Raw genomic sequence first — 27438 nt, 5'->3', positions numbered from 1 at the left:
TTTAGTTTTTGATGTTGCTCTTTATTTACCCTTAAAAGATACATTAATAAATTACAAGCACCAAAAATAGCAGAAATAGCAAGATGTCAGCCCACAATTACAATATGACACAACCTAATGAGGTAAGAGAGAATAACCCTGGCAAAGCTAAAAGTGTTGTAAGTAAGACTTCTAGAATTGGGTAGTGACCAGAAAACAGCATATCTGGAATGGATGGACCCTGCAGTATCATTTGTCCTGTTGTGTTCCAGGAGGTATCTCAGGCTTGTGCACAGCGTCTTCCCTTTGCATCTGTTACATCCTGCTCCCCAAGGCAAGTTCCTATCTAGCCAAACACCGGAAAATATCACACAGTGCAGGACGTGTTCCTCCTTCTCAGTGCTTATGAGTGTAATGATTGTACCCAGAGGAATGCTGCAGGTCTGCCTAAATTGGGAAGGCACAAAGGCAACCAAATCACAGTTTTTGGAAGTAGCTCTGGGCACTTCCCATTGGATTTGCACTCTGTCACATGGAGTCTGTGAAAACGATGCCTGGAGAAACTGAGAGCAGTGGTTAGAAGTCATGAAGTTGAGCAGCACTCCTGTTGCAAATATGGTAACCGCAGTTTGAGCAATGAGAGTTGCTGGCTGTATAGTTTTATCTCTAGGTTCAAAGCTCTTGCCTCGGGTCCCTGGAGTAAGATATGCATTGTTTATCTGTTTTGCTTTCTCCCTGCCCTCCTGAAATTCATAGGGTTACTTAGATTAACTCCTGCCTGCTTAGAAGTCGTGATGAGAGTATTGGACTAAAAAAACCCTATTTAATTAAATTAACAGAGATAGCCCCAAACCTCAAACACCTCAGTGATTAATATGAAAGTAATTATATAGTAACTGCATAGTCTGATGAGCGGCAGAAGCCATGCAGTCAGAATACAGGCAGAGAAATTAGTCAGCAGCTGTTAATTTTCACACCACAAAGGAGATTGAATTTCCTTCCCAAAGAAATCAGTGTCTGATTCCCTGCTCAGTTCCTGGGTCAGAACCTCAGCTCTGTAGATCACTGTGGCATTTAAGGGGTCATGAGAGGTTATGTCAATGAAACATCTGGTCTCGTGCCTGTATATTCATTTTTCTGAAGGAACATTAATAAATAGAATATACAGAGTTGCTGATTTTACGTGGCAAAAGCGTGTTATAGACATTATGGGTTCATTGTTTCATTAAGAGCCCTGGGAGTAGCTGGTTTAAATTGACTATAACCTTTCCAGCTGGGATTTTCAAAAAAGCATAGGGGATTTCAATCTGCAAATTGCACTGAGATTCAGGGACAGCCTTTGATTTCTGAATTCCTGAGAGTCCTTCAGAAATCCCAACCTTAGGAGGCCGGTGAGGGAAAAGTAGTCAGTAATAGAAGAGGCCAATGAGCAGTATACATTGATAGGGAAGCCATAGTGTTAAGTTTATCAGGAAGGTGTGAGTGTAGCCAAGAGGTTTAGTTTCCCTGGGCAGCTGCTGGCCCACACTGGCTTTGCCTTTCCTCTTTTAGCATGTGGCCTTGTGCTTCTAAGAACTTCTTCCTGCCAAGCGTGCACGCGCAGGAGCCATAGGGAGTTTCCACTGGAACCAGGACCTGAAGGGGATAAGCACAAACAGGCCATTTAGAAGACCAAAACGAAACTAAATATGAAGCTTAAGGATATGATTTAGTAGTGGACAGGTACGGTTGGATGATGATCTCAAAGGTCTTTACCAACCTAGCGATTCTATGATTTCTGAGACAGGGACGTACTAGCGCTGTCACAGCAGAAATCACAGCTTTTCACCTTCTCTCAGAATCACACCCAGGCCTTTTCTTTCTCTTATGGACACCATTGGAAGATGTTGCTTTTATCTCAAGTGAAAGCGGATCTATAATGTCCACCTGAAAGGTGGGCCAGGGTAGGACAGGATGGCAGCAGAATCTCAAGCCTTGGGGAGGGAGAGGGAGACCAGAATATAGACAGACTATTGATGCAAAATGAAATAACCCAGTTTCTTTGCCACATCAGGATACAGGCTTTCAGCTGGACTTAGCTGTCATCTACATCTGTTACCCTCTGCCTGATCCCAGGCTTGTACCTTGTCCACTGTTGGACCAGTTTGCTCAGTTCTGCTTGGTTAAAACTGAACAGGTTGACATTACCCCTAGAAGTCAAATTCAGTGGAGAAAACGGGAATGACTTTTCTGAAGTAGCCTGATACACATCCCTTTGATCTCCACTGTGCTGCTTTAGCTTTTATCAACAACACAAGACAGCAATTATCCTTTTCCTGTAATCAGCGTGAATCTCTTTTTCACAAGGCTAAGTATTTCTAAAGAGTCCAAGCAAGTTGTGTTTGGAGCGTTTACTTACTTCTTTGTCATTGGTCACACCTAGATTCTTCATGTCTACGACATTATAGAAGGTGTTGTTCAAGATAGCTTCAATGACCTGTACCTGGAACCACGAAAACAGAGGAGACCATGAATGAGGGCACCTTCTCAGCCAACAATCTTTTCACTTACTGTAAAGAAAAGCAATGCGTGTCCCTCCCTCCTCCCCGTACGTACAGCTGGTAAGACGCAGCCTATTGAACAGGTGGACAGTGCTGGAGCCCCTTTACTCACGTCCTGCCAAGCACAGAGTGCTGGTCTCCCCCATTGTTTTCACAGATGGGGAGCAGCATATGAACTTCTCAGCATGTTCCTGGTTTTTTTTCAGACCAGAGGAAACACTAGGCTCATTTTCATCTTCTCTGTGATCTGATTAACATTCGCCATTGGTTAAGTAAAGCATCGACAGGAAGAAAGAAGATACCTGGGACACTTTGGAAAGAACGTTCATCTGGATAGAGTTGACAGTCTTCTGGTAAGAAGGTGAATACTCCCCGCAGTCGGGTGGCCCAGCAAAGGCTTCAAGGATACATTCACGGATTTTGTTCCTAGGGATAACACGGGTTCTTAGAAAACTTTGTATTGGCTGCCTCTGCATGATCCATGTGGTTTTGCTGTGTAGTTTTTTAACGTTGTCTTTTCTGATAAATACATTGCACATGAGTTTTCATGGAAGAACAATTTCTTTGTCCTTTCAGCTCTGAATTCCCCTCCAGTGAATTGTGTGTGTTTTACTAGAAGAATTTAACACATTAGCTGTTAGTTTGTTCACCTAAAGTGTCCTGTACTGAACACTGAGCTGTGCTTTTAAATTCTGTCTGTTGAGATACCATTAGAGAGAGGAGAGCCCCCCAAGACCTGCCTCCTGCCCCTTGTAACCAGTGCTTCGTGCTGCCACTGAGCACTGAGGGGGCTGCTGCACAGTAGCTGCAGATCTGGCCCTTACACCTGCTGTTTCCTATAGAGGGATTTGGGGATCATAGATTAGGTAACGAGTATTATTTGATTTGACGTATACCATATGCAATCAAAGTCAAAATCTCTGCATTCGCCGTAAGACCATTTGCAGAAGAGCTCTCCACATAAAATCCTGTCGTGTCTTTCAGGAAGCGTGGTGTGTTCGTTCTTATAGAAGCCTTCGAATCCAGACTGTGTTGTCTTCATGAGTTTCAGATCTTTAATTCCAGCAAAAACAACCAGAGGGCCTGTGATGCAAAAATATGAGACAGTATGAGCTCCTTTCCAGGCAGAGAGAAAGAAACCTCTGGCTCCTAGTGCCGTGGGGTACAGGAAAGGTGAGGGGGGAGCTTTTTCTAACAACCTAGACAAGCGTAGAAACTTCCCACACAACAACTCAGAGCCTGAGTCAGAAATTCGCTTTACATATTCATCCTGTTGTGAGTTTTGCAGCTGTAAGAGCGAGAGGGCAAGGATCCAATGCAAATTCCTGTAGTTGAGCTAAGGAGCAGAAACCGGCACTGATACAGATGCCACCCACAGGTTCAAATTGACGGTGGTTTTGCTCTTAGCCACTGTTTATGAAACGTGGTGTTGTAGATCACTGTTGCATGGGTGAATTCTCATTTTCTAAAGACCAAACAATTGTGTCCTGAACTTTTTCTTCTAGCAAATCTTTCGGGGGCTGGGTAAAAAATCTCAAGCAGTCCTTTAGAGCACTTGAAACCAGTAAGTGAAAATTTCACTGATCAGAGCTGCCAGAAAAGCAGATTTGGCAAAGAGATACCTCATGGCAGATAGGCTGATCCAGAGCTTGGGCACACAATCAGTGGCTGAAGCCCACGCTGCTCTTGAGAGCTCAAAATTAATCCCTGAGTACGCCTGGTGCACAGTAAAACTTTGACTGGGGAGACTGACAGGCTTGGTCTTTAAACTGCATCTTTGCAGGAATTTATAGAGGAAATAATTCCACAGTGCTGGATATTCCCAAATGACATGGTTGCTTAGAGGGTTATGTGCTTTCTTTTTGACTGCTCTGTCGGTGGAACTCATCAAAACTGCATTTTATCTTTTTATTCTCTTGTTTACATTCATTACTAGTTTTCAATAGATTTGAGAAGGTGCATCTATAACATAGGCTACATCCTCCTGTTATGTACTAAAGCTCTAAACAAAAGCTAAAGAGGAGGCTGTCCTTGGACAGGATATCCTGGTGTGTGTTCAGATCTTGATGAATTCATTCCTTGGGTATAAGACTGTAATACACAGATATTAATGTAGCGCAGATGCTATCAGTGAACCTGGCGATAAATTTATGTCCTATTCAAATGCGCAGCCTTGCTCGAAAGAGCTCCCTGCAAGGAATGATTTACTGAAACGTTGGCTGGCTGACTGCAGCGATTGACCTGAAACTCAGGCTGAAGGATGTAACACCCAGGCAAAGTCTGTGAGGTGAACGGCCCGTGCTGTGCTTCCAGTATGTTTTCTATTTCCAGTACTTTTTGTGCTTTCAGTACGTTTTGTGCTTTCAATATGTTTTGTGCTGTCTTTTCAGTTGCCAAATGTTGACTCTGCTAAGTTACTTATGATATTTTCAGTTTCCAAAAGAGTCTGAGCCTTTTATCAGCCAATATAATGGGAAAAAATAAGCCTATAGTTCTATTAAGCTTCGCTAGGTTTCCTTTAATGATGAGAAAAGTGTTAAAAGATAGGATTAACTGAGAAATAAATTTCTGTGTCTGGCTGATAGGTGCATAGGAGGATGCTAAAGATAGAGAAGGTTCTCTTGTAAGAAAAATAAAAGGGATTTGAATTTCTTCTCTTTTGTTATTGCTCACCTGGGCAGGGAATCCTAAAGAAACAGCTAAAGGGCTTTGTGAAGGGAAGGCTAAGAAGGAAAGGCAGTTTCTTCAGTAAACCTTAAAGGCTTTTTGTTTGGGTAGAACCTGAACTCACAGAGTTTCATACCGAATGATGAAAAATTTAGATTCAACCTGTACATTAAGAGCAGACACCAACATCAGTACTATTGAGGCTGCCAAAATTACAGAAACAGTTTAACATTACTAGGAGCACAAAGAAAGATTAGGTAGAGAGGCACTGGAGACTTGGATGGGTTCCCTCTTTTCTTTCAGCAGGACCACAGGGACAATGTTCTAATAAGCCTTTTGGAGCCTGGGTCCTGTCTGCAAGTGAAACTGGTCGTGCTGCTGGTCCTGACCCCGCCGTGCTAGGAAAACAGGGAGAGAGGGCAGGGTGGGAAGCAGCTCTAAGTTGCATTAGCGCAGTAGTAGATTGATACTGAGCTAAAGCCTAGAGCCTCTAAAGCCCCGAGTAATGGTCTCAGCTCAGCTCCCAGTAGCCCCAAGAGATGGATTAAATGAAACACCAACACAGTGAGATCGAACTGACAGTCCTGTTGTGAGTCATAGCAAGAAGAGATAATTTTTTACACTCCCTTTGGAATGCCAATTTACGGACAGAGAGCTGAGTTTTTGAAAGCCCAAGTCCCTTAAGTATCGCAAAGCTCATAGTGAAGCCAAACGATGCTTTGGTTATGCGTGACGTGCAAAAATAGTCAGCAGACCCCGAAATATTTTCAGCAGAAGAATTATTTACATCTAGATTTGGGTGCTTATGAAGTTCAAGCCAGACTTGCAGCAATGAAATTGCGTCTTTCTTAGAAATAAAAGCAAGGCATATTGATGGGGCTTTGCCCTGCAGAGAAGGATTTGGGGGTGCTGGTTGATGAGAAGCTCGACATGAGCTGGCAATGCGTGCTCGCAGCCCAGAAGGCCAACTGTGTCCTGGGCTGCATCCAAAGAAACGTGGCCAGCAGGTCGAGGGAAGTGATTTTGCCCCTCTATTCCTCTCTTGTGAGACCTCATCTGGAATCCTCAACATAAGAATGAGATGGAGCTGTTGGAATGGGCCCAGAGGAGGCCACAAAGATGATCAGAGGGCTGAACCAGCTCCCATTCGAGGACAGGCCGAGAGAGTTGGGGTTGTTCAGCCTGGAGAAGGCTCCAAAGGAGATCCTATAGTGACCTTCCAGTACCTGAAGGGGGTTGCAAGAAAGCTGGGGAGAGGCTGTTCACAAAGACTTGGAGTGGCAGGACAAGGGGCAATGGGTATAAACTGGAGAGGGGCAGACGTAGACTAGACATTAGGAGGAATTTCTTCACCATGAGAGTGGTGGGGCACTGGAACAGGTTGCCCAGAGAAGTTGTTGCTGCCCCATGCCTGGAGGTGTTCAAAACCAGGTTGGATGGGGCCTTGAGCAGCCTGATCCAGTGGGAGGTGTCCCTGCCAATCACAGAGGGGTTGTAGCTGGATGACCTTTAAGATCCCTTCCAACCCAAACTATTCTATGATTCTATGACTGCAAAATTAGAGCACACGAGTATTCTTTGTTTCAGACACCCGGAGCAGTTTGGTGGTGCTGTAAGCCGTGTAACACCTTTAGCTGTCCCTAAAGCCATCTTCATCTCTCATCGGTGGAAACATTTATAGAAAAGTAGGGGAAGCTGCAAATTCTTTTCTCACCATTCCGGCACTGCTCAGCTTCACAAAAGCGAATCCCATCAGGAACACATATGAAGGAGTGGATGTGGGGAACGCCATTCTGCAATTTAGAGCAGATACGTAAGTAAAAGTGCAGTAAATCACATCTTAATTTGAGAACTGGAGTGTGACAAATGGCTCAGGCATAAACTAAATCAATGTGTTTGTTAATATTTGAGATACCTCGTGTAGACGTTGCCATGGGACCTCTTGAACGTAGGTTTTGACGTACGCCACTTGGCCAAATGTTGTCATGAAGTGTTTGCAGATGTCTATAGCGAATTGTTCTATAGTTGGGATCTAAGACAGCAAACAGTATTAGAAAGAAGCAATTACTTTGTGTACAAAAGTAGATCATTCTGATTGTTGTTACGGATATAGATTTCACTCCGTTCTGGTTTTGCGTGCTGCGCCATTTGATCAGCTCGCAGCAACCGCTGCAAACAGCAGCTTCAGTCACATAAAGAATCTCCTGTTCAGTGGTACAACGAGCTGCAGTCCTTGGACTGAGAGAAACAGCTACAGAAACCTTACGCTTTGAGGACATAGCGCTGAAATAATCACAGCGACAGTCTGGCTAAAGATGGGATTTCATTGCTGAGACACCAGTCTGTGCTACAGATTGTCATTATGATAGATGCAATCGAGGGAGGTAAGACCACAGTTAACAGAATTAAGAGGAGTCTCACACATTTTGGGACCTTCTATTTAAAAGTTGAATAATGCAGTCATATGGGCTATTAAATTATTTAAAAGATGGATCTTCTATGACAAATCTACAAAAAATACTGCTAGCTCGGTGAGCGAAAAAAAAGGCTCTGTAAAACTAAAGAGGAGTCTGCAGGATAAGGAGGAGAAGTTCTCTCCCAAATCACTGAAGGTGACTTTAGTGCTGATGGGGGGAGAGATTCTTTTGATGCATTTTGAAAATATAAAGTTAGTTTAACGCTTCGAAATGAAGTAAAAAGAATCACAGAATGATTTTTGTTGGAAAAGACCTGCAAGATCATCTAGTCCAGCCATTAGACCATGTCCTCAAGTACATCTACTCATCTTTTAAACCCCTCCAGGGATGGTGACTCAACTGCTGCCCTGAGCAGCTGTTCCAATGCTTGATAACCCTTTCAGTAAAGAAACTCCTCCTCATATCCAACCTAAATCTCCCCTGGTGCATCTTGAGGCCATTTCCCCTTGTCCTGTCGCTGGCTACCAGGGAGAAGAGACCAGCACCCACCTCGCTACAACCTCCTTTTAGGGAGTTGGAGAGAGTGATAAGAAACAGCAAGGCTAGTTAAAAAAATAAAAATACCCCATTTTTTTTGGCCAACACAAGGACAATATTCTTCATGGTGTCAGTAGGGATCACAAGAGAGTTGTTCCCCTCCAGGTACTCCTGAGCAGAAATCAGCCGGAGATGCGTGCACACTTCCACTTCCTTAACGATGTGCTTCTTCCCTTCTTTATGAAGGCGAAGGAACTTAATTGTGTTCTTGCCATATTCACAGTTGAGGACTTCAACATCCTTGATCTGCAGAGAAAATACATGCCTGTGTTATCATGAAACATAAACAATGTTTATGGCCTTTATTTTTGTGGTTACCTGTGATGAAAATATTTCTGTTATAAATTGCAAAGTCCTGTTGGGAAGAAAAAATGCATTAGGAAGATGTTACTACACTAGGAGCAGCTAAGATGGGATTTTAAAGTGTTATGGGGAGCAGATCATTTAACATGAGGAACAGTGAAGTAGTCTCTCTGGTTTTGTCATCTTTGGATTAGTCCTGATTGTGTAGACATAGAGTCACAGAATGGTTTGGGTTGGAAGGGACCTCAAAGCCCATCCAGTCCCACCCCTGCCATGGGCAGGGACACCTCCCATTGGATCAGGAGCTCCAAGCCCCATCCAACCTGGCCTTGAACCCCTCCAGGGATGGGGCAACCTGGGCCAGTGTCTCATCATCCTCACAGTAAAATTTTCTTCTCAAAATCTCATCTCCATTTCCCCTCTTTCAGCTGAAAACTCTTCACCCTCATCCTCTCCCTTCACTCCACGATAAAGAGCCCTTCCCTCGCTTTAATGAAGAAATAACAATTAAAGAAAATTAAGAATTAAAAAAAAAAAAAGCTAACTGTAAGTAAATTCCTCTGGCTCAGAGATCAGGGTGTTTTCTCTGTTGGTCCTAGGGGCTCAATCCCTGTGGACAAACGAAGGCTCCCAGTGCGCAAGCCAGGACCGAGCTGGGCTCTGTGCTTCCCAGGAGCCCTCCCTGCAGGAACAGTGCAAAGGCTGCTCTGCAAGGGCTGGATGGAGAAGCAGTGAGATGGAAATGATTTTGTTTTGCTTGCCTGAACACTGTGGTTTCGGGTTTTTTTCAGGTAGTTGTAAAAAATTCATACTGGAGTCACGCAGCACTAAAATGAAACCAAAAAAAGGCTTGGTATCTGCAGCTTTTGTTTACAGCAGCCTACCTTGAATATTTTATAATACAAATATGAATGAATATCCTAAAACACAAAGGTAAGTGTTCTCAAAACCATAACTTGACAACTTATTTTGCCATTTAATTGCTCCAAGAACTCCTGAGCAGTTCCCGGTGGCTCCTGGGAGCCCAAGGTCCCATCGTGGGCAGCCGCCCTGGGTGTGCTTTACTGCGTCGCGCAGCACGAGCCGACAGCTCACGCAACACAACTTCTCCTTTTAGAGCCTTCTCAGCGCTCGCCCTGTGCAGCCGGGGAACCAAAATGCCTGCGAGATCTGTGTGGTGTCCGCCTGCTTTGCTTCTGCTCCTCTCCTCCGCGCCCCTGTGGGCAGCTGAGATTTCGTGTAGGAATGAAGACGGGGAGGCAGTCGATTGGTAAGTAAACACGGCGCAGGGAGGAATGCCTGGTGACTAAATAAGAGATTAAACCGCGTGGAGTAGGTGGAAGGCTGGGAAGTAATGCATGGCGATCGCTGCTTTAATCCTGTTTGTAAGTAGTAGCTGAATTTTGCATTCGGAAAACTTCGGATAAGTTACTGAAATGTGATTTCGTTTCTCTGGACCAACCACCCTGCTGCATTATGACTAACTGCAAAATAATCACTGGTTTACAGCGTTCCTGTCTCATCATCAAAGGGAACGTAACCTGTGTTCGGGTGCCAAGGCTGCGCTCACCGGCGGCAGCCCCAGGGGTGCTTGGCCCGGGCCAGGGCTCCAGCAGGCGGCTCATCTGGCTGGGGGAACTAAGCTGAGCAGGGAAAACATCCATATCTCACCCTTAGCCTCATCTTTCATACCCAGGCAGCAGCGTGGTGGGACTCGTCCCCTTGCTGCTGTCACCGAGGGGGAGCGGAGGCTGAGCCACCCTGGGAGGGACCTGGGAGAGGCGCAGGGTGAGGGCAGCAGTGTGGGAAAGCGCCTTCCACGCTCGTAACTGAGGAGCAGAGGTCATTCCCTGCTGCCTGAGCTGCCGACGCGTTCGAGCTGGCACCATCCCACTGCCAGCAGCCAGCCCGACTGCGGGTATTAAATGATTAATTGGATTAATGTGCTTTGAAGATGAAAGACGCGGAGTATAATGACATCCAACCCAGGTTTAAAAAGTGAAATGAGGGCTCTTAAAAAGAACATAGAAGCCTCTCAGAGATAAACATCAACGGATTAAAAAAGAAAAGTATCTTTCTCACGGAACAATGATTAGTTTGCATACAAGCGATAAAGTTGTAGGTGCTATTCTTGCACGTCCCACAGAAGTAACTGCAGGGGGGGCAAGGGCTTCTCACCACTGGATTTGTTCCCTATTGGCACAGCATCAAATGTAGAAGGGGCCAGTCCGTGCCTGTGACTTGTCACCCTTGCCAAGGCCTTTCTGGATAAAGCGATTTTTTCATGACTCAGACTCTTAGCTGCTGTAGGTACGAGAAATTTCATTTCTCTCCATGCTGCAATAATTCTTAATTCATTCTGAATCGGACCAAACCCCAAACAAACAGAAAAGCAGAACAAAAACATTTACTACCCATTTCTTAAATGAACACAACTTTTTGATCCAGATTCTCTGAGAAACTCCTTGAAAGCCATGGCTAGGAGGAATTCATCCGTGCTGTCACGCGTGTGAAAATCAGCAATGTGGGACCCATTCCAGGTGGGAGCTGGGGGTCTGCACGGGTAAAATCATGTTCTCTTCTGCCAGGTTCAGCAGGGAGGACATGGGGAATTTTCTTTCCACGGTGCCATGATCAAATGAAGGAGCAAGGTGCCTGTCTGCAGGGGTCACCCTGGTTTATTGACAAGAAAGAGTCAACTTTTGCCTGATTCTGGATTTGGTTGCAATGAAGCTGATAAGGGAAGCAGAACTGAAACTGCTTAGAAAAGCTTTCTCTTAAGCAAAAGATGTCGATGCCCTTCCAAACAAACACAGCGCTGCAGGTTTTATATTCGGTCAGCAAGAGCTTTATGTGAGCTCCTACTATTCGGTGGTTTCATCCTGCAATATTCCGTAATTACTCGTTATTAATCCTTACGCGCCCTTTCATTTGCCGCTAAACCGGAGGGATCGCTTGCCTCGCCTGACCTGATCCCCTGCCCGCAGTTCCTCCCCCCACACCACGTTTTCATTCCATTTGGGAGCTTGTCCTGCCATCCTCACGCCACCTCACACAGGGGCCACCAGAGCCGCTGCCGGGAGGATCAGCTCGCTAGGAAGAGCAGAAAGTCTCTTCATTATTTATTCAAACTCATAGTATTCTGTGGGAAGCTTATCATGCAAATAAAAGCCAAAACTGTGCTTTCTGGGAAGCACTGAGTCAAGGGCTGTAGCCATGGATGCTCATAGTTTGGGTTTTTCATGGGGCAGGAGTGAAGATGTGATGAAGAAGTGATTATAGTAAGTTTGTGTTCAGTCACAAGCAAGTGATGTGAGGATGCTAATAATAAGCAGATGCTAATAAGCAGAATTGCTTTTAATAACTTTCAGTCTGCTCCCGCAAATGCTTGAGAAGCTCCCTGTGCACCAAGAGCAGTGAGGACATTTATACAACTGGAATTGCCGATGCGCTCAGCTGGCTTTCTGCAAAGGGCTAAAAAAAGAGTGTCTGCTGGGAATCGGCAAGCAATTTACTGGTAGCTCAGCTGCCAGCGTGGCTGTAAGCGTTCCTGCTAACCAGATTTGTCTGATGTGAGGCTGTGAACACCCCGAGAGCATCAATCTTCCCATACATTCCAAAGCAGTTTGGAAAGGCTTCGTGCACCGGTTCCTGGATCGGCTCCTCCGACTGTAACTACTGCTATTCCTCTGCTTTCCCAATCTTCATTTCAAATGAAGGGATAGTTGCTCCCTGTGCATGGACAGGTCTCCCCAGCTTTGCTATCAAAATCTCTCTTTCTCTTTCTCTTTCTCTTTCTCTTTCTCTTTCTCTTTCTCTTTCTCTTTCTCTTTCTCTTTCTCTTTCTCTTTCTCTTTCTCTTTCTCTTTCTCTTTCTCTTTCTCTTTCTCTTTCTCTTTCTCTTTCTCTTTCTCTTTCTCTTCCATCTGTCATCACCATCACCTTCTCCTCAGGGATTTAAGGAACATCACTGAGTTGATGGTGATGCAGGTGGCTTACCAAGATCCTCAGCGTGTGTTTCTCTGCTGCCTGCGCACAGACATTTCCCAAGGATTAAATATTCCTCTCACAAAACGCTTCCCTGCCGCTTCTTTCGGAGAGGCCTTTTTTTACCAACTTGAAGCTGTAAATCAGCTGGGCAAGGCTCCCTCCTCCTGATGCGCCTGAAGGGTTGAGCACAGTCAGGCTGCAGTTCTGCTAAACAGGACAGGACTGAAAATAACGCCACTCAGTTCTTACTATTGACATAAATAACAAATCACTGAAGTACAGCACTCAAAAAAAGTGACTTAATTAATTATATTGCAATTAATCCCACAGACCTGTGTACTGGGGAAACCTGTTTATTTCATCAGGGATGTTAATATGAACTAAGCCATTTACTGACAACACTGAGGACTCTGTGGTTTTGGAAAGACCTGTGTTTCTGGCTAATGGCTTGCAAATATCCACTCTGCAACTGTTCAGCGGAGTGCAAGTTTGTTATACAAAGTAGGATTGGAACAGCATTATCATACGGCTTTATACTCATTTTGTGGTTTTAATATGCCACAAAGATGATGCGAGGGCTGGAGCAACTCTGCTATGAGGACAGGCTGAGAGAGTTGGGGTTGTTCAGCCTGGAGAAGAGAAGGCTCCAGGGAGACCGTAGAGCAGCTTCCAGCACTGAAAAGGGGCTCCAGGAAAGCTCTGGAGGGGCTGTTGGTCAGGGAGGGCAGGGATAGGATGCAGGGGAATGGTTTTCAGCTGAAAGAAGGGAGATTGAGATGAGACCTTAGGAAGAAATGAACAGGTTGGAATGATCTTTAAGATCCCTTCCAACCCAAATCAGTTCATAATTCTATGATTTTTTATAATTTTAATACGTCATTTTATCAATTTCTTATAATTTTACATATATAATTTCAAAATGGAAAAGGAGCTACTGGTTTTCATGTTCAAATACGATAGTTGTATAAAACCAATTGTTCTTCACTCTTACAGGTTTGCGCTTTACAAGTTGCCCAAACACACCAGAGGAGAGATTCCCGTGCTGGGGCTGGAATACGTGTACATGGATGCCCTGGCTCCGGAGTGGCAGCTCGGAAAATACCTCATCAACATGACACAGGGAGCTCTGGGACAAACACTGGAGCAGCTCTACCAGACGTATGAATCTGAGGCAAGTGACATTTAATTAGCATTTTGTTAGTGTGCTTGCTTGATCTTACTTGCAAATGAAATGAAATCAGCCCAAATTATCATGTAGAGGTACGGCCAGACCTGACCAACTAGATCCACTCAAATATGTCAAGGGGAGCGTCTTGACAGCCAAGAAGATTATTTGCAGTTTTGGCTACAATTAGAAATTATCCACCAACTTCTAATTTCACACATAAAAAAAAATAGCATTTGTTCTGAGTCCCTTTGGCTTCTTCTCTGCAATTACCGTTGAGCAACGTCTGATGCTGTGAGCTGGCTGTGAACTCAGGCCATGGCTGGTGGTGGCCATCAGAGAAACTTGTCCCAAGCCCTTCGATGTGTGTGGGTTTCACACTGTCTCAGATCAAATCTCAAATCAGCACAGGAAGATTCTGTGAGAGCAGGTCCAGAGGAGGCCATGGAGATGATCCAAGGGCTGGAGCACCTCCCATACAAAGACAGGCTGAGAGAGTTGGGGTTGTTCAGCCTGGAGAAGAGAAGGCTGCAGGGAAACCTTAGAGCAGCTTCCAGCACTGAAAGGCTCCAGTTCAGTTTTCAGCCAAAGGAGGGGAGATTGAGAAGAGATCTCAGGAAGAAATGTTTTGCTGTGAGGATGGTGAGACCCTGGCCCAGGCTGCCCAGAGCAGGGGTGGCTGCCCCATCCCTGCAGGGGTTCAAGGCCAGGTTGGATGGGGCTTGGAGCCCCTGATCCAGTGGGAGGTGTCCCTGCCCATGGCAGGGGCTGGGGTGGAACTGGATGAGCTTTGAGGTCCCTTCCTACCCAAACCATTCCATGATTCTATGAAATCTGGATTTTGCTCTTCTCCCTGAACCCCTGTGATTCACTGCTTCAGTAGTGATGTAGAATCATGGAACCATAGAAGATCTGAAGTTGGAAGGGACCCATAAGGATCATCGAAGCACCTTGCAGGACAACCTAAAAGTAAACTGTATGACTAAGAGCATTGTCTGGATGCTCCTTGAGCTCCGAAGGCCTGGGGCTGTGACCGCTGCCCTGCAGAGCCTGTTCTGGCCACCTTCTTGGAGAAGAACCTTTTCCTGATGTCCTGTCAGTACTGCCTCTGACGTATGCTGCCTGCAAGGTGTTTTATCCCCCACAGTTAGAACCTCATTTACTTTACCACAAGATCTGCCTATGGTTATTTTTTTACCATCTACATAGTGTTCTTGGGAGGCTGGGTGTGTCTTTGCATTCCTGCTGTGGGGTAGCGGTAAGGTGTCATTAATTTATATGTAGAGGAGATTCCCAGGAGTCACTCAAATATTGGCCATCGGCTCAGCTCTCCTATTCCAGGTCTCGCTGTAATTGCAATAAACTGTTTACAAACTCACAGCACCTCAGGAAGGGAAGCAAGGCCCAACTCCTTTGAAGTCCTCTGTTCAGGGGGAATAAGGTGTGGCTGTATGCAAATATTTTCCATCAATTCAAAGGTGTTCACGGCCAGGTTTGATGGGCTTTGAGGTCCCTTCCAACCCAAACCGTTCTGTGATTCTGTGATTTGTATTAACTGGGACTCAAATGCTGAGTCCTCAGGGTTCTTTTACTGTAACTTCTGTGGAGATTCTATCAGCTGAATTGACAGAAGGCATTGGCTTCTGATGCTCCCACAGAAAAGTCCTGAATTCATCCTTCTGCTCCCAGCAGCAGATGTTTGCTTAAATGCCTTCCTTTTACTGCATGTCCTGTTTCAGAGATATGTGTTTTCCTGCAGAAGAACAGCATTGCATACGCGATATACAACGATGAGACCCCTGCGCAAGGCTCCAGCGGGTGGAAAAGAGGACATACCAAAGGTACAGGGAAAGTCCCAAGCTGCTGGTTTTTCCTTTCTGAAGCTGTGGGTAGGATCCAATAGGCTGTTTGTCTCTCTGCACATCTCAAATTCCTGCCTAAAGCAAAACTGGAGTATGATTTATATGATGTGTGGTTTGTCGTGTAGTTGAAGAGCTGCAGCTTCTGTTTTGGCTTTGCTGTGCCTGTGCTGGGCTGAAGAACTCTTGCTGCTTATTGACCCTTTGCTTTCAAGAGCTGAATCTCACATCGCACGGACCACATTGTCCTGAGCCCAACAGCAAGAGCAGTGCAAGATGTGAAGGGAAAAGCACCCTAAGCATAAACCCCTCCAAACTTCCTTTTGCTGGGGCAGGAAGCTGCTGCCAAGATCATGGAAGCACTAAAGAACGGGGTTAAAGTAAAGCAAGAGTTTAAATAAGCGTAAACTTCAGTGGAGGTCCAAATGTTCCCTTTGCTCAGCCCGACTCAGGGATGAACACATTTTGCGGGGCTGGATTTTCAGCCGTGCTCCTCCCCGAGTATCCGGCTGCAGGGTGAGGCACAGCCCATCTCTCCGCTCCTTCCTCAGGAGGAGGATTTGGTCTGGGCAACAAGACATGGGGTTGGGAGAGTCTCTTTCCCCATATACCGTGAATGTATGAAGGGAAGGAAAATGAGCAGTGGAGCATCTGTGGGGCCAGCAGGGCGAGGGAGGTGATTCTCCCCCTCTACTCAGCTCTCATGAAACCCCACCTGGAGTCCTGTGCCCAGTTCTGGAATCCCCAACATAAGAAGGAGATGGAACTGTTGGAACAGATCCAGAAGAGACCACAAAGATGATCTGAAGGCCTGGAGAACCTCCCATATGCGGACAGGCTGAGAGAGTTGGGGTTGTTCAGCCTGGAGAAGACAAGGCTCTGCGGAAAACTTGGAGCAGCTTCCAGGACTGAAAGGGGCTGCAGGAAAGCTGGGGAGGGGCTCTTGATCAGGGAGTGCAGGGATAGGATGAGGGGGAACATTTTTAAGCTGAAAGAGGGGAAACTGAGGTGTCCCTGCCCATGGCAGGAGGTGGAAGTGGATGGTTTAAAGTCCCTTCCCACCCAAACCTTTCCATGATTCTATGATTTTTGCGGACAAAATTTGAGCAGAGAAAAAGAAAGGTTTCAAAAAGATGTCTTTTTCAAAAGAAACCCAGTCTTAGACTCAGGCTACTCAGGAGAGAATGCAATTTTAATACCATAATAAATGTCTTGTATAACCCACGAATCTCCTCCAGAGCCAGTTTACTGTAGACATTAACACACTGAAGTGCAGTGTCTGCAACAGCAAATCCAAAGTAGGACACAGCTTTATCATCTCGGGTCTTTTCCCTCCTTGGTTCATTTTCAATAACTCTTTTTTTCCCCTCTTTTGACAGGTTTTCTGCTCTTGGACGAATCCCAAGGCTTCTGGGTGATTCACAGCGTGCCCCTGTTCCCTCCCAAACCTGAGGAAGGTTATAGGTATCCGGCTACTGGGGAGCCCTACGGACAGACGGCCATCTGCATAACCTTCGCATACGAGCAGTTCAAAGAAATAGGTATGAAAAGCTTCTCCCTGAGAAAGCCTGTCCCCTGCCACACCTTTTCGACTGCTTTCCTCGAGGCTTTGCCTCAAAACTTCCTTTTCTTGTCCTTCATTGTCAGATTGGGAAACCAAGTAGGGCTTGGAATCTGCGCTCTTGGCTTCAGTTATGTTTATCCAATGTTTTCCTGTGTGAATGTGGGGAATGTGCTCTTCCACTCTGCCTCCTTCTCCCCATGGGGACAATTGGGATAATAATAGTCACAAGTACACATCGAGGGTAAACTCGGTCCACGTATACGAAATGCTTTGGAAATATAAAGTAGGACAATCGGTCATTTTTAGCAGTAATGGCTCATTCAGCTGCAATCATCTGCAGTTCTAAGCATGTAAGATAACCACTGCTCGAGCTGATGTAGAGGAATCATCAAATGGTTTGGGTTGGAAAGGACCTTAAAGCCCATCCAGTTCCAGCCCTGCCCTGGGCAGGGACACCTCCCACTGGATCAGGGGCTCCAAGCCCCATCCAGCCTGGCCTTGAACCCCTCCAGGGATGGGGCAGCCACCCCTGCTCTGGGCAACCTGGACCAGGGCCTCCCCACCCTTATCATGAAGAATTCTTTCCTTATGTCTAATCTAAATCTTCCCCCTTCCAATTTAAAGCCATTCCCCTTGTCCTATCAGTACTTGTTAAAAGTCCCTCCCCAGCTTTCTTGTTGGCCTCCTTCAGGTACTGGAAGGCTGCCTTGACTTGTCAGAAATATGAAGTATGGAATAAAGGTGACCCAGAATTTCCCCAGATACTTTTTGCCACATAAAATGCCAATACTAAAAATAAAAAAAAACCCCTAAGTCTATATTTATGACAATCAGTGAAATCTAGTATGGGAATCCTGAAAAGGGACTATCAAAAGGTGTTGCAGGAAGTCATACTGGCACGTTCTCTCATGCTTTTCACACTGTTTTCCACGCTTTTCTCAGTTACAAACCTCAAGTGGTGTTAATGAAGGACAGACGCTGTGCAAAGGGCCAGGCTGGCCACTCCCTAGTGCTATCAAACCAGATTCCTGCTTCTGGAAGCGCATCTAGGCGTGTGTTAAGGGAAAGAGGACAGAAAATGACATGCATCTGCTAATGCTTTTCCTGCTCTGTCCTCACAGCTTCTGGTAATCTGTGGTTCAGGGATTCCTGAGCTGGAAAGACTGGAAAGTTCCTGATGGACTGGTCTTCCGTGAACTCATCTAATGATCCCATTTGTTCCCTTGCTCTTTATAGCATCCATGGCAAGGACTTCTACCATTAAGCTGCTCGCTGTACAGAAAAGTACATTTCTTCTGCAAATTCAGTCCAGTTTCTGAAAGTCAAGCTCTGTTCCCCCTAAAACCAAACCAGACCGACTGGCAGCTCTGCTGTTTGCATTTGGCTTGGCAATTGCAACTGCCTGGAAATTACTGCTGTAAATACAGCGAGGCTTGCATTTACACACCCCATCCGAGCGCCGTGTGACTGCTGAGAGGCTTGAGGATGAGCCTGGGTGCAAGTGGCAGTGGACTAAGACCCACCGGTTAATAGTTTTGTACAAATATTGAGGTGTAAGTAGAAAAATGTGAGTGTGCTCTCCCAGCCAGCCAACGTGCCGTAGGGCCAGTAAGAGTACAAAGCAATTAAACATGGTTTTGGTTGCTAAAATAAGATACTTCAGCCCTGAGCTCCTCCAGGAGAGTAGTGTGAAGATTAAGAAGGACTTAGTTTCCTTCCCAAGGCAGAACTTTGCTCTCTTGATTGCTTTGTTTTAACCCATTTTAATTCTCCGTGTGTTGCTTTCTTTGGGTTTTTCTCAGACAAACAGATGCTGAGTTATAATCCAGGAGTCTACAACTGTTCCATCCCTCACCAGTTCCAAGATATCCTCCCAAACCTGCAGAAGCTCTGTGCACGCTCCAGCCTGCCCTCAGCCCCCTTGCACCGCCTCTCCAAGCTCCAGTCAGCTCACGGGGAAACCTTCCTTCACTTTGCAAAGTCCCACTTCTTCATAGATGGTAAGAAAACCTGTTGTTCTGTCTGTCCCACATTCTCAAGCAAGAAATAAGCAATTCATACATTCTGATATAAGAGAAGGGGGCAAAGTCCCCTCTGGCTCACTGCAGGCATTGGAGTGAGACAAGCCCAGTTTAGGTAATACTCTGCAGTCCCCTCTTAAACGGAGGAATGCGAAAGCCTTAATTTCTCACACCCTGTGCTATTCCACAGATATCTACGCGGCCTGGATGGCTCAGGAGTTGAAGACTGATTTGTTGGCTGAATCCTGGCAGCGTTCCGGCCAAAAACTTCCCTCCAACTGCTCTCTCAACTACCACGTCTACAACATAAACCTAATAGGGATGCCGTTGAATTCCACCTTTTATTCCATTAACGATCATTCCAAATGGGCTGTTTCAAAGAAATATGAAGATCAGTGGACCTGCATCGGAGACTTAAACCGTGCTGCTGAGCAAGCTTGGAGAAGCGGTGGGTTTGTCTGCACACGGAATGAACACATCTACAAAGCCTTCAGGCAGTTGATAATCGACTATGAAAGCTGCTCTGAAACATCCACGTGGATATAACGAACCAGACAGCAAAGGCCCTCATTACACAGAAGGTGTAGGAAATGTCTCCCTTAAACTGTATTTTCACTCTGAAAAAATGGCTCTGTGAGTTGCCAGATGTGTTAGCTATAAAAGGTAAATTATACAACCTTATAGCAACCTGCCAGTACCTGAAGGGGCTACAAGAAAGGTGGGGAGGGTCTGCTCACAAAGGTTTGTTGTAATAGGATGAAGGGCAATGGGTATAAACTGGAGAGGAGCAGACTTAGACTAGGCATAAGGAAGAATTTTTTCACCATGAGTGTGGGGAAGCCCTGGCCCAGGCTGCCCAGGGAAGTTGTGGCTGCCCCATCCCTGGAGGTGCTCAAGGCCAGGTTGGATGGGGCTTGGGCAGCCTGATCCAGTGGGAGGTGTCCCTGCCCATGGCACGGGGGTTGGAATTGAATGATCTTCAAGGTCTCTTCCAACCCAAACTATTCTATGATTCTATAAATTACAGCTGTTTTTCTCTGGCCGCTGGACCAGCAGGCTCTGTGTGTGCTGAGCTGTGCTTTGCTCTCTCCTCAGCTCCACTTGCCGTCAGTGCCAGGGTGTGAAGCCGCGGCACAGGGGCTGCCCCAAAACACTTCACTGCGGGCAACTGGGCACGTGTGTCCCTGGGGGAACTTGTGAGTGATGCTGGATGTGGGACAAAAGGAAAAGAAACTTGTCTCATTAGCTCTGCTGTCAATTTGCAAGAGCACAGTGCCCCAAAATCTATCGCCCCGTGTTCCAGCCCTGCTGGAATGATCCCAGCATTTCTGCTCTGGGCTGAATCTCTTCAAGCGCTGACATAATTCAGACAGGGAGACCAGTAGGTCTATGGGTAGGAAGGCTTAATTTTTACATGATTCGTTTCTAGAGAAGCAATGAGCTTTAAATCATTTGTAACCAATAGCTGGGGAGCGTTTCTGGTGCTTTTATTCATGTACTGCAGTCTTATAAACAAACAAACATGTCCGAAATGTGAATAAGCAAAATAAATTTGGAATGAAAATGGCCTGTTTACAGTCTCCCTCTTCCAGCTTTATGCTTGTTTGTGCTTGGTTACAATGTTTTATAGCTGCCCAAGGAGAAATGGAGGCCATTAGGGGAAAACATTGGAAAGAAAAGAAAATATTTGAAGTATTCAAGGCCAGGCTGGATGGGGCTTTGGACAACCTGATCCAGCAGGAGGTGTCCCTGCCCATGGCAGGGGTGGAACTGGATGGGCTTTGAGGTCCCTTCGGACACAAACCGTTCTATGATTCTACATTATTTCATCTCCTTTTTCACACTACAACAACTCCGAACGTTAATTTTTGATACCTCCAGTCTCAGGCTCACAACCTGAAATTTGCATGGACTTGCGATGAAGTTAATTTGCAAAATCCTGATCCGCTCTTGGGTTCAGATTTCAGAAGTGTATCTGTATTTCATATGTTTGAAATATGTTCAGAGGTTTCTTGCTCGCTTGGGCTTTTTTTCCCTGAATTGCTAATATAAATTCCAGTTGGAAGAGCTGGCTGTCCCGCTAACGTTCCTGCTTTGCTGTGCCCATCGTCCTCACCGCTGATTCTCCACAACAGTGTCTTAAAAGGAAGGAAAAGTGAAGAAATAACTATGATTTTATGAAATGCCCCACAGCCACAAGACGTTGTTGGTGATTTCCTTCCCTTTTCATGAAAAACCAACCAAACAACAAAGCATACAAGGTACCAAACAAATCGGATTGAAAGGAACATGAAAGACTGATTCCCAACACCTTGTGTTATTCCACAGATATCTACATGGCCTGGGTGGCTCAGGAGCTGAGAACATTTGTGCTTCAGGACCTGGAAACATTTACGGCTTCTTAAAGACATAAAAAGAATGTATCTGGCCAGCTTAATGAGGAGAATCATACAGGAACAGATTTCATATTTAGTCAGTCTGGCTCAAAGACAAACCCGAGGTTTTCACTCAGTGAAAATAATGCTGATAGTTTAGATGCTCTGTAGGCAAAAAGTCATCTTCCTTTCCCTATATGTGTCCATTTGATAACTAATTTGCTAGATCGTGTTTTTTTCTCAGATGCCTGTCAAGTTGTTTTACTTGTATATTTTTCTCTCTTTTACTAGCTGTGGTCTGGCAACACCTATTTGTGGCAGTGAAAATTGCCAGTGATATGGAATGCCGAGCAGTGGGATGGCAGAGCATCGCGCTGATAAGCCAAGAGAAAATTAATTTCTCTGTCCGCAGACACTATCACAACCGACCTGTCTGAAATCTTCTCTCTTGCCCACAACTCATAGATGTGACCTCAGTGTGCAGGACCAGCATGAAAAAGGGAGACCTTAGAGCAGCTTCCAGTGCTGAAAGGGGCTCCAGGAAAGCTGGGGAGGGGCTCTGGATCAGGGAGTGCAGGGATAGGATGAGGGGAATGGTTTTAAACTGCAAGAGGGGAGATTGAGATGAGATCTTAGGCAGAAAAGTTTTGCTGTGAGGGTGGGGAGGCCCTGGCCCAGGTTGCCCAGAGCAGGGGTGGCTGCCCCATCCCTGGAGGGCTTCAAGGCCAGGTTGGATGGGGCTTGGAGCCCCTGATCCAGAGGGAGGTGGGTGGAACTGGATGGGCTTGGAGGTCCCTTCCAACCCAACCCATTCTGTGATTCTCTGAGACAGTGCTGGTGAGGTTCACCACGAAGCATCTGAGGGCACCTGGACCTGTGACACAACCCGTGTTCTTACGATAGATGCTCCACCACAGCATTTGAGTCACAGAGTTTTCACCAGCAACGAGCCTCCCTCCGGCAGCCGTCACAACAGCGCTGCCACAGCCCTGCTCCCCAGGCTAAAAGTCAAGAGTCCATCACCTGACTTGAAGTGCTGATTGCTATTCTTAATTATTTGATCAATTGATAGCTGTCATAAAGCTTCACAAGACTACTTATAGTGTTCCTCTTTCATTATCCCCAAGACTGGTAAACTCAATTTGAGCTGTTAGTGAGGCAGCACCACCAGCAGTGGGAAGATGGAAACAATTGTCCCGTACAACATTACGAGCACCTAAGTAGCCAGGTTGTACACACTCATTTCAGCAGTGGAGCAATAAAAAGGCTGCAGTTCTGGTTCTCTCATTTTTTGACTGTAAACAACTTTGATTCAGTTTTGCTTTCATTGTGTAACTTCCACATTTGCATATCTTGGTACTTCTACTACACATATTATGAAACGTGGGCAGGCTCTTTATTTCCCGAAAGAGACTGATAATCAACAAGATAAACCATATGGATTTTTTGAAGGATTTGTAACTCTCAGGCTTCCTGTACAAAGGCAAGACCACACGCCGCTTACTCAATCTCATGTGCCCTCACAGCACATGCTGTGATCAATCATTGCTGTGAAATACTTATTTTTCTATATTTCTATATATTTCTATATTCTTTTTCTTTGTTTTCCATTTTGAAATGTGCTGGTTTTTTTTGAAATGCTAAACACTCAACCGAGACCTGCCTGTCCCAGTGACTCTGTGATGACTTTGCTGTGACCAGTTTGACTGGACAGAACTTCTGTGGAAGGGGACATGTGTGACTCCAGGGGGACGTGCCCAGCAAAGCCGATCCCGCGTGAAGTCTTGGACCTTGGCATGGAAATGTGTCTCATCTGGAAACCCAGAGTCTCTTCTCCTCGGCGTGCAGGTATGGCTATTCTGACCCCTGGGCTCTCTTCTAGTTAGACTAAGTGAGAACATTTATTATCCATGAAAATTGTTTGCCGAGGGAGTAGGAGAGGCCAAAAGCTGACACGATCATTCCACTAAACATCACTTTGCCGCGGCCAAGTTTGTAACAAACACGACAGTAGGGATCATTGTTTGGTAGATATATTACCCTGCAATCATTTCCACAAGCCGAGGCTCGGTCCCAGCACGCCTGACGAGCTCGCGAGGGGCAGGAGATGCCTCTCAAAATACACGCCTGCCACTCGCTCACCCACCAGGACGGCTCCTACCCTCAGCGTGGTGACTGCCCTCCAAGAGCAAGGGCAGAACTCGGTCTCTTTATCACGATTCCAATCCCACCTCCCCAAGATTTTCCGATAAAACCCTGTATCACTAAGGATGCTTCCTTATCCCCAGTAACTGGGGGTCATCAGCGTAGGGGGTTGTGGGGTGGGAAAAGTGCAGTTTCACACAGACTTAACGCAAGAGGTCAAAGGAGCAGACACTGGCCTTGCTAGAAGAAAAGCTAAAACTGAAGGCATAAAAAAATGTGTGAAGTTTAATTCCAGCTGGGCAATTGCAATACTGAAAGAGGGGAGATTCAGATGAGATCTCAGGAGGAAATGTTTTGCTGTGAGGGTGGGGAGGCCCTGGCCCGGGTTGCCCAGAGCAGGGGTGGCTGCCCCATCCCTGGAGGGGTTCAAGGCCAGGCTGGATGGGGCTTGGAGCCCCTGATCCAGTGGGAGGTGTCCCTGCCCATGGATCCCATCTGAATCTCCCCTCTTTCAGCTTAAAACTGTTCCCTTTGTCCCATCCCTGCACTACCTGATCAAGAGCCCCTCCCCAGTTTTCCTGGAGCCCTTTTCAGCCCTGGAAGCTGCTCTAAGGTCTCTCGGAGCCTTCTCTTCTCCAGGCTGAACAATCTCAACTCCTGCAGCCTGTCCTCGGATGGGAGTTTCTCTAGCCCTTGAATCATATTTGTGGCCTCCTCTGGACTTGCTCTAATAGATCCATGTCGTTCTCTCCATGGGCTTCTCTCATCCCTCTCTCCTATTTAAATATATATGATCTTGACTCAATGCTCAAGAACAGTGTTGGGAGATCTCATTTTAATGTATCAAAGCATCCTTGGCTTTATTAGCACAGTCACATAATTATCCCCAGAGAAACTTACACCCATACGTTAACGCCCATAAATTATTGTGCGGATGTGTTTTATACCTTTATTTTCGGTTTCTGGGAAAGATACCTCACCGGGTACTTAGTTCAGTACTTGCCTCAGAAGGTGTGAGCTGCCTATGCCCTGGGTGAAATGCTGGGGAGACAAAGTGGTGCTGGCAGTGTCTTCTGAAAGCTCGGTGGAAGCCAAACCCTAACTGTGCTCAGAATGTGATGCAAGAGCAGGATGCGCCTCTTCCATTTCACAAGAGAGTTCTTAAAAAGACAGGAATTCAAAAAGGAGAAGGGAGATCAGTAGAAATTCACGTAGGGCAAAGTGTGGGGAAAGGCCTCTTGTAGCAGAGAATAAATACTCTGTAGTACAAGGCGGAGAGCCTGATCTGAAAGTTCAGGCTAGGATATCACTATTGGTGTTTCCTGAGCAGCTTAGCCATACCTGACACTGTTCTCTTAGATCAGAGATACCGGATGAAAGGCCTAATCTGCTGAATTTTCTCATAATCCTTACGACCTTGGCATGAGTGCACGAAAATTTGCTGCACGTGAGCTCAGAAATCAGCTGTAACACCTTCAGATCTTGGCTGCAGACAGGAGCTAGCTCATAATCTAATATTTTAATGCGGACCTGTTGTATTCTTATCTTTATAGTCTAGAATTGATTTTCCTCAGCATTAAGAGTATGCTATTCTATGCATATTTGATACATTCATATTGCTCAAACTGTTAAACACAAGACATTAGGACTTTGAAAAATATATCTTGCTTTTTATAAACAGCTCTGTTACACTTTGACTCAAGTGTCTTTAGTAAATCCTTTTGATTCTGTATTTATTTCGTTGTTTGACATTTCTACACAAGGTGACTACCCTGCTTCTCCTGTAAGAGGCATAAAAGTAAGGCACGTTCTTCCCCTCCTTTGATCACTTTGCAGCTTGGAAACTGCAAACTGATATTCAAAAATCAAAGCTTTCCTGGAGCAGAGCGCGGTGTTTCATGTTGCCAGCCAGAGCGCTGGCAATCGCCGCGGTGTTTCACCCTAGTGCACTTGTACCAGTATTGCCTAATTTATTAATCATGGAAATTTTACATGCAAATTAGCCACACAGTTGTGAATCATAAGACAATAACCCCAAAATCTGTTTTCACATGTATTAATGCCCGCTAACAGGCACGTCTCATGACAGCAGTACACGCTTCCCCCACTATATTCCAAAAGCTCACTAAAAGCCTTATCATCAAGCGTTTTCTTTTCATTCCTTACTCCTGACTTTCTAAAGTGGGAGAGTATTTAGCTCCAAGCGGTTTTTTTTGTGCCTGGCTTTTTTCAGGTTTCCTTTCTGGGCTAAGATTCTGCCAGCCAAAAAAGAAATCAGTATTTCTCTTGCTACAGTGCAGTTTTAGAAATGTATTTTTGCACTCGTGGGTAGGTTCAGGATCTCCGACCACCACTTCATGATCAGGATTAAAAACGCCCAGCTCAGTACACATTTCAGAATCCGCTTCCTTCCCTGCACTGGAAGCGGCTCCAATTCAAACCCAGTAAATCCTGGATATTGTGCAAAGGGAATCTGCATCTCTTATTCTCTTGTTTTCTAACTACTCCAAATGCTTCTTTCCTGAAAGCCAAGGTGGGAATGAGAGGACAATTTTGACTGAGACATTTTGTAAGGTAAGAAGTGAAAGAAATGCTGCACAGCAAACAGGGACAATCAGCAAAGTTGTGTTCCCAGCTGCCCACCGACCTGCCCTCCTCTCCACTACCAGAAGACGCAAAGAACCAGAGAAACAGGAGCAAGGAGAGCTTCCACGGGAAACAGAGAAGAAAACTCAGAAGACAGAACAAGACAACTGAAAGTAAGCAAGAGAGAAAAAGCAAGGGAAAAGGAGAAGTAACAAGAGGATGGGTGACACCAGGGAGGTCAGAGGCCGTGAGTTAGGTGACACAGAACCATTTGGAGCTCCCTGAGCAGAAATCCAGTGGACAGAATGTTTAATTTGCTATGATAGTTACTTAGCATTTATCCATTTTACACTTATAGCCTCCATAGGCTACGCCACAGAGGGATATAAATGAGAGGCAAAACCTGAAGTGACTTAGCCAAGTATTAAGAGAAGCCCCAGCAAACCAACACCCAGAGAGAAAAGCACTGCTGTTATGAAACCCTTAAAAGGTGGGGCGAGATGAAGTCAAAAGCATTAAATATGGAAAAGTGGGAGGGAGAAATTCACAATCTTGACAGCTTGAACTACACATACGTGAACAACATGCTAGACCATTTTTATTTAAAGACGGAAGCTATGATTAAGGTTTAAAGCCAATTAAAAAGAAAAACCACGATGAAAACAAGAGATACAAAACATTCACAAGTGTGAATGCAGATAATTTCATTATGGATTGTGATACTCATTCATTCTTGTGGCACTGAGAGAACTGCAGGCAGTAAAAGTAAATACAGATACCAAAGAACATAAAGAGAACATAGACATTGAGAACAAACTGATGCCTTTAACCCTTTGCTTTTGGGAGTCATTACAGGTATCTCTACAACACAGGGCTTGTTATAAAACTCAAACTTAGTTCAGAAACATTCCCAGTTTTACATTTGCTTTCATTTCACCTCTGATCCTAGTTTGCTCTTCAGCACTAAAGAAACCACCACGGGTCTAATACATTTGCTTTTCCCCCAGTCAAACCAGCAAGTGTTCCTAGGAATTACTTACTGTCACTTGGCTCATGGTAGCCACTGGTTTGTTGCCTCCCAGTCGTGGATCCCACAGAGGAATAATGGCAGTGTAGAAGCTGTAGCTCTATAAAAAGTGTCATCTCAATATCAGAGGAGGAGCCAGGCACAAGGGGTTGGCTTCACAAATGTAAATATCTCATCATTTATTCAGTAACGTGGCTTTTCTT

The 27438-nt window shown here is 45.5% G+C and overlaps 2 protein-coding genes across 3 annotated transcripts; one reads left to right on the top strand and one right to left on the bottom strand.

Moving 5' to 3' along the window:
• LOC138723602 (uricase-like) lies at positions 1-27375 on the bottom strand. The gene is made up of 8 exons (XM_069862843.1): positions 27249-27375; positions 8228-8446; positions 7102-7218; positions 6901-6979; positions 3416-3602; positions 2822-2945; positions 2378-2461; positions 1-1614 (listed from the first exon to the last, which is right to left on the bottom strand). The coding sequence occupies exons 1-8, from the start codon at positions 27261-27263 to the stop codon at positions 1477-1479; spliced, it is 963 nt and encodes a 320-aa protein (XP_069718944.1). The 5' UTR covers positions 27264-27375; the 3' UTR covers positions 1-1476.
• On the top strand, positions 3734-20805 carry DNASE2B (deoxyribonuclease 2 beta). 2 transcript variants are annotated; one of them, XM_069862838.1, is made up of 7 exons: positions 3734-4849; positions 9621-9773; positions 13487-13664; positions 15418-15499; positions 16897-17058; positions 18884-19081; positions 19293-20805. In XM_069862838.1, exons 2-7 carry the CDS (start codon positions 9661-9663, stop codon positions 19646-19648), a joined length of 1089 nt encoding a protein of 362 aa, XP_069718939.1. In that variant the 5' UTR covers positions 3734-4849; positions 9621-9660; the 3' UTR covers positions 19649-20805. The 2 variants fall into 2 exon arrangements, with proteins under 2 accessions (XP_069718939.1, XP_069718938.1); XM_069862837.1 differs by lacking the exon at positions 3734-4849 and having other exon boundaries at positions 9574-9773.
• Positions 27376-27438: the final 63 nt, after the last annotated feature.

The sequence above is a fragment of the Phaenicophaeus curvirostris genome, chromosome 8 (genome assembly GCF_032191515.1).
Source record: "Phaenicophaeus curvirostris isolate KB17595 chromosome 8, BPBGC_Pcur_1.0, whole genome shotgun sequence".
Lineage (NCBI taxonomy): Eukaryota > Metazoa > Chordata > Aves > Cuculiformes > Cuculidae > Phaenicophaeus > Phaenicophaeus curvirostris.
The sequence above is the reverse complement of the archived record's forward strand: the minus strand, read 5'-3'. Positions and strand labels throughout refer to the sequence as shown.

What these genes read in the sequence shown, in the direction of transcription:
- DNASE2B (XM_069862838.1), top strand. Translation starts at nt 9,661, where the DNA reads ATGCCTGCGAGATCTGTGTGGTGTCCGCCTGCTTTGCTTCTGCTCCTC. An exon ending in ACCAGACGTATGAATCTGAG is followed by an intron (nt 13,665 to 15,417) that starts GCAAGTGACATT and finishes GTTTTCCTGCAG; the next exon opens with AAGAACAGCATTGCATACGC. An exon ending in GTCCCACTTCTTCATAGATG is followed by an intron (nt 19,082 to 19,292) that starts GTAAGAAAACCT and finishes GCTATTCCACAG; the next exon opens with ATATCTACGCGGCCTGGATG.
- LOC138723602 (XM_069862843.1), bottom strand. An exon ending in TGTTGGCCAAAAAAAATGGG is followed by an intron (nt 7,219 to 8,227) that starts GTATTTTTATTT and finishes TTGCTGTCTTAG; the next exon opens with ATCCCAACTATAGAACAATT. An exon ending in TTCTTTCCAAAGTGTCCCAG is followed by an intron (nt 2,462 to 2,821) that starts GTATCTTCTTTC and finishes TCGTGGTTCCAG; the next exon opens with GTACAGGTCATTGAAGCTAT.